This window comes from Drosophila ananassae, chromosome XR (assembly GCF_017639315.1).
Source record: "Drosophila ananassae strain 14024-0371.13 chromosome XR, ASM1763931v2, whole genome shotgun sequence".
Taxonomy (NCBI): Eukaryota; Metazoa; Arthropoda; class Insecta; order Diptera; family Drosophilidae; genus Drosophila; species Drosophila ananassae.
Genome location: NC_057932.1, coordinates 2,492,393 through 2,504,751, shown reverse-complemented (window position 1 = coordinate 2,504,751; position 12,359 = coordinate 2,492,393). Strand labels below are relative to the sequence as shown.

General features: G+C 42.9%; 1 protein-coding gene across 8 annotated transcripts in view; it reads left to right on the top strand.

The window, feature by feature from the left end:
• Positions 1-12,359, top strand: part of LOC6495015 (ran-binding protein 16) — a 454,675-nt gene that overhangs the window by 219,492 nt on the left and 222,824 nt on the right. For all 8 annotated transcript variants that reach the window (XM_032456116.2, XM_044717376.1, XM_032456117.2 and 5 more), the window contains exon 14: positions 9,428-9,567. In XM_032456116.2, coding sequence (XP_032312007.2) covers positions 9,428-9,567 — 140 coding nt within the window. The remainder of the gene's footprint in view (positions 1-9,427; positions 9,568-12,359) is intronic.

The following is a 12,359-nucleotide window of genomic DNA, read 5'->3' as shown; positions in this document are numbered from 1 at the left end:
TGATCCTAAACAAATTAAAACAATCAGAGCATGCGCCTAACGTGGCCAGTGCCCTGATTGAGATGTATAGGGACAAAGCGCTGGATGTTTTTGTAAGAGGACTCAACGGCGATGCCTCTAAATTACTGATAATTCGGGGTCCGAAGAACTTGCCTGAGGCATATTCCTTTTGCCTGGAGCTGCAAAATGTATCGGTCAGGGGTAATGCACGAATGGAACATACAAATAAGTTCACCCCATTTTTCCAACCCCGCTACCCAACAAACGCATCACGCTATGCGCCTCCGATGGCCCCACGGTTTCCGCCTTCATTCCAACCACCAGTAAGGGCACCGGCGGGTGCAACCTTCAATGATGGTTCATCCGGTAATTCACGGGGCTTTAATAGATTCCAGGGACCACGACCAGCCATTAAAATGGAATCAAATCGGTCCGGTCAGTCGTATCAATCCGGCTTTGGCATGCGCCGTGGAAACGACTCCGTGTATGGGTCCGCACCCGGCCCGAATCCCTTCAAGAAGGCACAAAGATTGTACCACATGGCGGCAGTTCCGTCCAGCGTGGTGACAATGCCCGAAACCGACACGCAAAATTCCGCTTGTCAAGCTACTTACGTAGACGAAGCGGTGAGCGCCCACGACTCGAGCCTTGAGTATGATGCCCCATACCATAAGGCCGACAACGAGAATGTTAACGACGAGGCAAATTTTATGCCGGACGCCTATCCAGCGTGCCATACATAGAATACGTCGCGCGAAATGGCAGCAAGTTGAAGTTTCTTATCGACACCGGCGCGAATAAGAACTTTGTTAGCCAAAAACACTCCGCCGGCTCCATCCCCTTATCCACTCCCTTTTATGTTGAATCTGCTGCCGGTAATGTTAAAATCACACATTGCCTGATAGGACGATTCTTTGAGCCCATTGGCAATGACGCGATTACCACCTTCTACGTTCTGCCTGGTCTGAATTCCTTCGACGGTATCATCGGTGACGATACTCTCAGGGAAGCAAAAGCCTTAATTGATCGAAAAAACGATCTTCTGCTAATATCCCCTGGTACCCAGATACCCCTTCTGGCGAGATATTCCTCCAATGTCCATGCCCTGATTGATGGCGATCATGACGACGAAACCAAACAAGCGCTGGACAATCTACTTAAAGAATTTGCAACAATTTTTGAACCACTTTCGTCAGGGGAATCGGTAAATACAACCGTTAAGGCCGAAATACGTACTAACACTCAAGACCCCATTTTCACTCGCAGTTACCCATACCCCGCGAACATGAGGGGGGAGGTTGAAAAGCAAATACAAGAACTCTTAGACGGGGGAATAATAAGGCCATCTGCCAACCCTCCGATCTGGATTGTCCCAAAGAAACCTAAACCAAATGGTGAGAAGCAGTATCGCATGGTTATCGACTTCAAGCGCCTAAATGCGGTTACGATATCCGATACTTACCCGATACCGGATATAAATTCTACTCTGGCCAGCCTTGGGAAAGCCAAGTATTTCACGACGGTTGATCTGACGTCTGGCTTCCACCAAATTCACATGAACGAAAAAGACATCCCTAAAACGGCCTTCTCCACCCTCAATGGGAAATACGAATTCCTTCGTCTACCATTTGGCCTAAAAAATGCCCCGGCAATCTTCCAGCGGATGATTGACGATGTTTTGAGAGAACATATCGGAAAAATCTGCTATGTCTACATCGACGATATTATTGTTTTCGGCGAAGACTATCAGAGTCATTGGAACAATTTGCGTGCGGTTTTCCAAAATCTTCGGAAGGCCAAACTGCATGTAAACTTGGAAAAAACACGTTTCCTCTCCACACAAGTTGAGTTCTTAGGTTATATTGTTACGCAGGACGGTATTAAGGCAAACGACCAGAAGGTGAAAGCAATAACCGATATGAAGCCCCCTACTAACGTGAAGGAGCTGAAAAGTTTTCTTGGAATGGCCTCATATTACAGGAAATTCGTTCAGGACTATGCGACAATCGCGAAACCATTGACGAATTTGACAAGAGGAGAGTACGCTAGAATTAAAGCATCGCAATCTAGGAAGGTTCCGATCGAACTGGATGGCGTAGCTTTACAGGCCTTTAATGACCTGAAGGCGATTCTTGCCTCCTCTGAAGTCCTGGCTTTCCCCGATTTTAGTAAACCATTCCATTTGACCACTGACGCGTCGGACTATGCCATAGGTGCTGTTCTGTCCCAAGACGAGCAGGGCAAGGACCGACCAATAGCTTACATTTCTCGTGCATTGAACGAAACTGAGGAAAACTACGCTACCATAGAGAAAGAAATGCTCGCGATAGTATGGGCATTAGATAATCTTAGATCTTATCTTTATGGCGCAGGGTCAATCAAGGTATACACCGATCACCAACCACTTACGTACGCGTTGAGCAATCGCAACTTCAATGCGAAACTCAAGCGATGGAAGTCGCGAATTGAAGAATATGGCGCCGCAATTTCTTATACGCCCGGTAAATCCAACGTCGTCGCTGACGCCCTTTCGCGTATCACAACGCAAGTTAACTACCTCGGGTCAACAACGTGCACTGCCTCTGAAACTGACTCCTTGGCTACCGTTCACAGTGTGCTTGAGGATGCTTCTCAATTGATACCTCATGTAGAAGCACCAATCAATGCGTTCAGGAATCAGCTGGTTTTTGATGAAAACCAGCTTGAGTACTCATGTGAACACCCACATGTTGGTTATGTCCGTCATTTAATACCACTTAACGACGGGACCATGTCCGGTTTAGTGAACATTCTCGAGAAACATTTAAAACCCTCCATAATTAATGGAGTAAAGATTTCCGAAACTTACCTCCCATCCTTCCAATCTACATGCTTTGAGAATTTTAAGCTATATAAAATTCGAATAACGCAAAGATTGGTAAAGGATTTGTCCGATCCGGAGCAAATCTCCGAGATAATAGAAAGGGAACATCGCAGGGCCCACAGAGGTCCAAAGGAAGTCACTATTCAAATTTTGGAGAAATTCTATTTTCCCAGAATGACAAGTACGGTTCGTGCCCAGTTGTCATCGTGCGACTGCTGCAAACGATTCAAATACGAGCGTCATCCCAATAAACCAGAGTTGCAACCGACACCCATCCCAAACTACCCGTGCGAAATACTGCATATCGACGTATTCACACTAGAAAAAAAGGTTTATCTAAGCTGTATCGACAAATTCACGAAATTCGCCAAACTTTTTCCCCTACAATCCAAGGCATCAATTCACCTCCGCGAAACACTGTTAGAGGCCCTTCACTACTTTACGGTGCCTAGAATGATAGTGTCAGACAACGAGAGGGGTCTCCTTTGTCCGACGGTATTAAACTATCTCCGCACATTGGAGATTGAATTGTACTATAGCCCTACTCAGAGGAGTGAAGTCAACGGTCAAGTGGAAAGATTTCATTCCACCTTTTTGGAAATCTACCGGTGCTTAAAATTCGAACATCCCAAATTCACAAGTGCACAGTTAGCGCTGATCGCTGTAGACAGATACAACAACTCTGTCCATTCAGTGACCAACAAAAAGCCCGTTGACCTATTCTTAAACCGCGCATCGCGCATTAACTATCAGGGTTTATCTAACTTCAAGGAAAAAACACTTGAAGATGTTAGAGGCCTGATTGAACGAAACCAGGCTATGGCCAATATAGGTCACAATAAAAATAGGTCCGAACCTAAACAATATGAATCGGGGGATAAGGTTTTCGTCGCTAATAAGCAGATTAAAACTAAAGAGAAACAACGTTTCAGACCAGAGGAGGTCCAAGAGAATCGCGAAGTGACAATAAAAACTAAATCAGGGAAAATTCTACACAAAGCAGACTTGAGGAATTGAAGAGCGCTTTACGACCCTCTATTTTTTAAGAAAAAAACAAACCACAAAAAACTTTTTTATTATTTCAACACTTTCACAAAACATTAAACGTAGAATAAGATATTATAAGTATGAATAGCATATACACTAGCTTTTCTTTCATTCTTGATTATATGCCCTATAAGCCTCACAACCATCGGTCTCATGTCAGCCGCGCGCATATACAAATATGACGCACCCGTCGTACCACTGCAACAAGGAGGAGTATGGCGCATCAACGGAATATTCAAACTGGTTCACGTCATCGACATATCGAGGATGATGCAGCTAGTGGACGAAACTAGCCGGGATGCGGCAACCCTGTCGGATCAACGCATCAAAACTATAACGAGGCATTACCTGGAGCAGGCAGCGGAAGGGATGAACAGAGTAATGAGGCCAACAACACGCAGAGCTCGAGCAGTAAACTGGCTGGGTTCAGCCTGGAAATGGATAGCAGGATCACCGGATGCAGAGGACTGGAATGCGGTACTCAACTCGGAAAAGATGATCAGCGAAAACAACAACCAGCAGATTCGGATCAACGCTCGACTCTTCGACGCAAGCCACAAATCGATTCAAGAACTAAATGATGTGGTAGCGAGAGTCAATGCGATTGACGGAGACCTCCACGCAGTTACAGCAACACTGCATAAGGCAATTATCCTGGCTGGCCAAGTGGCGGAAATCACGAGGGCCTGCCAACTTGCCAAGACGGGAGTAACGAATTCGAACCTTCTGGATCACGAGGAAATTGAAGCCATGCTCATGGAAGTCAACGATCTCCCGTACCAAAACGCTGTGGAAGCAGTGGAATTTTCCCGGCCAACGATACTCTCCAATGGCACGACGCTACTATACGTCCTGGCTCTCCCCAAAGTATCAAACAGGAGATACGAACTTGTACGCTTGTATCCAACAGTATCAGGCGGAAGACAAATAGTGCTCGAGCACCACAAGTTCGCACTGAACGGAGAGGAAACGTATGCAGTAGTGGGCAGCTGTTCCACCATCGGCAATATAACAGTCTGCCCAGAGGAGGATTTAATAGCCTTGGAGGAGAACTCATGCATTCCACGGCTCCTGAAGGGTGGCCATGCATCCTGCTCATACCTTCGGAGCAACGAAGAAGTCGTGCAGTTAGTTGAGGATGGGACATTATTCCTCTCCAATTATAATGGATCGCTCACAACACTCGAAAGGGACTACCAACTGGAAGGGACGTACATAGTCCAGTTCAACAATGAAGTCGTCGCAGTCCGAAACAAAAACTTCACCGCCCATTCTGCAAATCACCCTATGGCCTTACCACCGGTACTAACCAACATTACGGTAACCGGCTACAGACCTTCCCTTGGTTATGTTGATGACATCAACGCCCAAAACACACAGGCGATGTCTGGCGTCTCACGAGGCGTAACTTTTTCCTACGTCTTGGAGGCTTCTCTAACACTAGTAGTCTTCTTGACCCTGTTCATCATCTGGAGGAAGCTGACCTCCACCAAAGGAATACCAACCACGAGAGTTATCACCGAAGATCTGGAGAACACAAAGAAGACATCAACAACAGCCCATCAATAAATTAATTGATCTGCGGGACGCAGACTTTTAGAGGGGGAGGAGTTATCACCCGGCACATTCGGGCCCCTCCCTCTGCGCAGCACTATTCGCCCCCTACCATTTACTCAGCACTATTCGCCCCCTACCACTACGCCCTGAACTCGACCCGGACTCTTAAACCCGAATCCTATCCACTATCTATCCACTATATTTACCTTTCAGCAATCTTAGTATTCTCAACTGTTGCAAGAGATGTTCCCAATACTGATGTTAGAGATGTTGGAAATTTTATAAATTCCAAAGCTAGCACGTGGTTGCTGCCTTCGTTCAATTTACGCAGGTCAGTTATTTCACGTCTGGTGCTCTCTCTATCGCAAATTCAAACGAACGGCCAATAAGCTAACTTATTCTGTTATTCGGTTGCTACGCAACCGAGAAAATCTCCAAAACTTCCAATGACGGGACAATTCCTGATCTCCGTTTGCATCTATCTCTCAGCGCTTTCGCATAAGTATGCCAGAAAGAGAGCGTACCGTGTGCCAGAGCGGGACGATTATATTGCCAATTAAGATTATTCTTGGGTCAGTCTCATCAGAGAGTAGCAGCAATACGGCTCCCAACGACACGGGTCTTGCATATGCAAGTAGCTGTACTTTTTGTTTCGGGTCAAAGTTTTGCAAAATAAGAATTTTAGCCAGTCATGATTTTAGCTTCTCAAACGCCTTTTAATCCCTAATGCCCCATGTGAATATCACGTCGTTTTTGAGCAGTCATCTTAATGGATCAGTTTTGTCAGCCAGTTCAAGCATGAATTTCCTGACACAAGTTACGAGACTCAAGAAACTTCACGTTTCTTTCTTAATCTTAGGAGGACTAAATTTTCTGGGTCTGCTTGAATACCCTGACCCAATTATATCTGTCCAAGAAAACGTAGCTTAGCTACTTTGTAGATGCATTTGGTATCGTTCAATTCGGCGTTGTTTTCTCTCAGAATGTCACATGTTCTTATTTAAGGACATTCGTCATGCGGCTAGTAGTTGTTTGAACTTTTTTTGAAATATCTCTGGCGCCGAGTTAAACCCAAATAAAAGACGTTTTTTACGTACCAAACCGGAGTTATGAACGTAATTTTCATTCCGTTTTGTTTGTCCAACTCCAGTTGAAGGCATGTGTTTTTGAAATCCAACCTGCTTGGTATCTTGAAGCTTTGTCATAAGGGCATCAAAAGTGGACAGCAAATTGTTCTCTCTTAGAATGGCTCTGTTTGGCAGGTGCATGTCCAAGCATAATCTGATGTTTTTGATCAATGGCTCAATGATTTCATGCCTCTTGATTTTAAAATCTTTGTTGCGTTGTAAAAGCGATCAACCAGCTTGACAGTTGAGGTTATGTCAACACACAGAAAAAAAATTCAGAGGCAGATCCGCACTACCGTTTCAGCATTTGGTTCATTCCAAGGGCTGCCATCGATTTCGACTTATTGTATTGCGCTAGTCTTTCCTTCCTGATATATCTATCTTGGTTGCCACTGCCTTTTCAATTTTTTTTACATTTACGACCACCAATATTTTCGGCTGCCATGCTACTTTAGCCAGCCGAAAAGATTCTAGACAGCTCCCTTCTCTCTATCCCTAATGCTGCTTCGTTGATCATGGGCTGCCTATGGGCTGGGCTGGCGGCAAGGCGATGTGGCTAGATATGTGTATGCGTGGTTAATCATATGTAGTTCAGATAGTTAAACAAGATTAAATATAAACATCGTATTCGAAACAAATATACATTCAATTTTTAATTAGTGCACCGTAAAAAATCATTCCTTTACAAATAGACTATCTGCCCAAATATATGCGCCTGTGCGAAGGACTTAATTGTCGATGTGGCGGAAGAACATTCGCTGTTCTCGGGTGCGGGGCAGAATCTTAGGTCTCTTTCAGGTCCAAACGGAACTTATCACGGGGATACCTTTCCCTTCTTCTTATGCGGTTTATTTTTTTAGAGCGACACTCTTCTGGTTTTAAAGGAGTCATGGAGTACATGCATCTAATTGAAAGAGCCCCTTGGGCCGGTGTACGGAAGACGTGATAGGGTAAGGATCGGAGAATTTCGTATCACTCCAATTTTCTTAGGCTGGAGGTGCTTGAGGCTGGAGGGGAAAAATACATTGGGATGGGTCTTGCAAAATCCATAAAGAGCAACAAAACTATCTTTACAATTCCGCCATTCGGTACCGCTGGGCCACCAGTTAGACGGACCCCTCTACCCCTTCCGCGGTGATGCGTCCCTTATAAGCGCCGCGAACGCTCCGATCACCCTTTCAGGTCAGCCACGGCCGTCTCCTGTCTATTGATTGAGCATGAGCGCGTGCCACTTCCAACGAATCCTCCTTGGATAACCTGATCTCTCATGAGCTTGTATGAACCTCCAGATCTTACAAATTGCTGCCCAAACACTAAGTAATACGGGGATTCACCCGTGCCGGAGTGCATCGAGGTCCTCAAAGCACAGCAGATCGCGCTGTACGATCTTATGGCTGCGATGACGGACTTACTCACTCTTTTCAATGTATTGGCCTGCGGCGAATGGGCAGCAATGAAAACCTGCGCCACTTTATTCTGCGCTCACCTTTTTCCCCCTTCCACCTTGAATTTAGTTCCATTATTTAAGAACACCGTTTTCGGAGATCTGAACGTGTGGAACAAATCCTGGCTCATGTATTTACACCCGCAGAAAGATTTTTCACTGCCTTGAGGAATACAAACTTGTGGTAATGATTTAACGCGATGAATATTCCAATGTTACTATTCTTGGATCTCGGATACGGCCCCAGAAAATCCATATAAATTCGCTGAAAGAATCTTTGTGTCTCTGTTGGCCTTGCCATCGCTGGTCTCGTCACCTGATTCGGTACGTTGCTCATCTTACAGACCTCGCAATTACCTACGTAATCTTTTACCTCATTAACGAATCCTGGCCAGTAGTACATTCATCGAATCCTCTCCAGCGTCCTCCATGGGCTGGGCCTCTTTTAATACTTTAGGAATCATCTCCTTTGGCACCCACAACTTCAAAACGAAATTCTCCGCTAGCTCTAGCTCACGAACTTGCTTCGACCGCCGGAAAACCTTTCCATCCATGACTTTTAAATCTTGTACCGTCTCTCCATCGGTTTCGACCGTATCCCTAAGGTTCTTGTACTCCTCCGTAATCCATTCCCACACCAGCAACCACCTCCTCATTTAACTCTCCTTCGTATGCCCTAGACAACGCATCTGGAACCACATGGAGTTTGCCCTTTCGATATTCAATATGAAACTTATAGGCCTGCAGCATCGCTGCCCACCGCCCCAGCCGAGACTTCAAATCTGGCTGTGCCATGAGTCATCCTAACGACGCATGATCCGGAATTACTGTAAACCTATGTCCCTCTACATAAGGACAGAACCGCTTGATACAAACCATCGCGGCCAGGCAATCCTTCTTAGTGACGGAGTAGTTTCTTTGGGCTTTGCTCAACTTCTTTGAGACAAAAGCGATTCGTGTCACCTGTCTCCTTCCGTCTTCTAAACCAGCACTTCACCAATTCCGTAACTGCTTCCATCGCAGTGGATATAGAACGGATTCCTAAAATCTTTTTTGAGCTTCCTGAAAGCCTCCAGACTCGCCAATGACAATACGACATTTGGGCCACTCACATATTCCGTCCACAACAGACCACGACTTTCAGTTAAAGTCAGAATTTATTGGTGAACTGTGGCTTATAATCCTCAATAAAATAGATTGATCGAGACTTCAAGACCGCTTTAATGTATCAAAAGGATTGACTTGGTTGCGCATAGTTAATTTTGAAAAAATAATATAGATATGCTATGTTTATATTTTTAAAGTATGTCCCTACAGGAATGACTTTTATTTATAACAATATCAATTTATATAACACTAATTTTTTAATAATTCTGTATTCTGTTTCAGGTTGTGGAGGTTAATTCCGAGTTGCTTCAGAGCATGTTGTCATCATTATTAAATAATGTTTTGACGGAAGATTGCCGAAATCAGTGGTCTATGTCACGTCCATTATTAGTACTTATTTTACTTTATGAGGATTATTATAGGTAAGCCTAATTTGTATTTTATACCTTGCTGAGGGTATAAATATATAAAGTATATATAATAATTATAAAGTATATATGATCAGTACCTTATAACTCAGGAGGTGATGCTGATCATATATACACATATGATCAGCGTTACCTCCTTAGTCGATATAGCCATGTCCGTCTGTATGTTTTTACGCAAACCAGTTCAATTCAATATGATTCAATTTTGAAGCTTTTGACTGCAAACACACTTTCTTTATTTTGCACGCTGTATTTTAGTCCGCATAACCTAATGCGGCCTCTATGTATCTAGTAATAATCCAGTAAAAGTAGCAACCGGAGTCATAGCCAAAAACCTATTGAAGGCCGACGGGCCTGACGGCAGCAGCACGCTAGGGATATTTTAAGTACCGCGGTTATGGACTCTGAGTAACGAACCTTGTTCGGTTGTAGTTTGAGACTGTCTTTATTTTGGAGACTTTGTGATCTTTTATAATTACACATATATCTTAAACTATGTTTAGTAGGTAAATGTTAATTAAAGTTCATGTACAAGTGCTTGGTCAGCTATCTTGGACCATTTGTATTGGGTTACACCTAAATTCGTTGTTTGCGAACTTGCCTCTATCTGTCAGTCTTTGGAGCTGGTTAGTTAGGCATTAGGTGCCAACAAAGTATATAAGTCAGATCGGCTGGGATACGTAGACCATACCGTACAGGTGCCGAACGACTGTAACTGAACGATCGGAAATATTATAACTTTGGTATTTTTAGAGATAAAAACATTGAGCATGTTTTTATTCAAAATTATGCTAGTAATGTTATCACCAACCCGCTCAAAATTTCCTCTGTGGCAAGCCAACCCAATTTTAAACCTCCCGAGCTAATCAATAACCGTAATTAGAAACTCTGCTATGATAATAAAACTAGAAAACTGCCGCAAAAGGTTATTTAAAATCTCTTCACCGGGTTTACAAGAGTTGGCAACTACCCATAAAAAAAACAAAAATCAATGAGTATAATGATACTAAAACATGGATAAGACAAAACTAATTCATCGCCGTAAAAACCAATAAGCCTACCATGTCTCTCAATTTGTATCCAGAAATGCCATACATTAGAGATGCCATACATCAGAGACCAAAATATTACCCAAGCGAATACTACCCGCGAATCAAGAAGATCAACCAAATAGCAGTAGAAAATCTATAATACTGCATTTAAGGTCTAGCTATATGACCTCATTGCATAACATCAAAACTCCATCTGGTCTCTATACAAAATAACGTAACCGTTATTAAAATAACGTTAAGGCATCTAGTCTTCATAGAATCATGAATTCCGGATCTCCCCTGCGCTTGGAATACTTCTCTACAACATCAATCCTTTATCCAATATGACTATACGACTCTAAGATGTGGGAAAATGCAAGTAAAAGCAACGTTTATCACACCCCCTTCAAACAATACCATTAAAAAGATCCCGCCAATATTAGACGAGGTATCAAGACATAAAGCGACCTACCAAAGAAAACTTATCATATATCCAAACAATGTCTCTCAGAACTTAACTCTAAGTTTCAGACAGCCCAGCAATAACTATTTTTGAGACACCTGATTCAAAAAACTATCGTTATAAAAAGAGAAATTAATCTGTTTTTATATTTCGTTTATTTGAGTATCGGATTAGAACTGACAATTATGATTCCTATAATTAATAATTACACCTATGCATCGCTCCATCGCTGCCGCAATCTCGGTCGCGGTTGCTGCTGGTATCCCTCGATGTCATTGGTAGCTGATGTTGTTTCTGTAGCTTAAGTCCATGTTTTCGTTGCTAATTGGTTAATGCGAGTGCATTGTGTTGTTGGTGGTTGCATTTGCCATTAAGTGCAGTGAGCTTGCCAAATATTTGGATGTTTTCTTTCTTTTGGCTTTGGCCCACGATCGCAAGCAATCAATGCTTACTTAGCGTACGTGTCTTTCGATCTATGTGACCCATATTGGTGCCACGGCATCATCTTGCATCCGGTGCACGGTGCACTCAGTGCGGTTGTGTAAGCTCTTTTGCAGTTGTTATTAAGGGGGCAGGATGGTATCAGAGGCTGAAAAATAGCAGATTTTTGCGATTTTTTTTTTTTATGTCTGAGTAAATATATCAATTCAATTTTTTTACACGATTAATGGCTATATTTGGAGAGTATCTAGGAATTTTTATTTTTAAGAAATAATTATAATTTATCACGTGACGGGCAGTCGGCCGGAGTCGCTTCCAAAAATTGGTCTCTTGCGGTGCGCAAAGTCTGGCCTTAAAGCGTTATCGGAAATAAAAAAATTAAATTGATTTACTTAAAATATTAGTTTCTTGTGCGGATGAACGAAACCTTTTTGAAAAATATGCGATTTTGAATTTTTGGCGCGGTTGTAAAGTCGGAGGTACCATTTTTACATAAAAATCTGCCCATTATTACCCGTAAAAATGGTAAAAAAAATTTAAAAAAAAAAAGCGTTCGTTCATCCGCAAGTATTTATTGTATTAAAGATGTGTGCAAAATTTTATTTAGATCCGAGCATTACTTTTTGAGTTACGTTACGCACCGACTTGAAAAAGTTGTTTTGAGAAAAACGCATCTAAAGTTTTAAAAGCAATGGAAAGTATATGGAGAGAAAGAAACTAGAAAATCGGTATCTCAGCAAGTTTTAGTCCGATCGACATGAAACTTTCACAGGATATTCCTAAGATAATGTTCTATTATATAAAAAATTTCTGAAAAAAAATTTTTTTTGAAGTTTCAAACCATCCTGCCC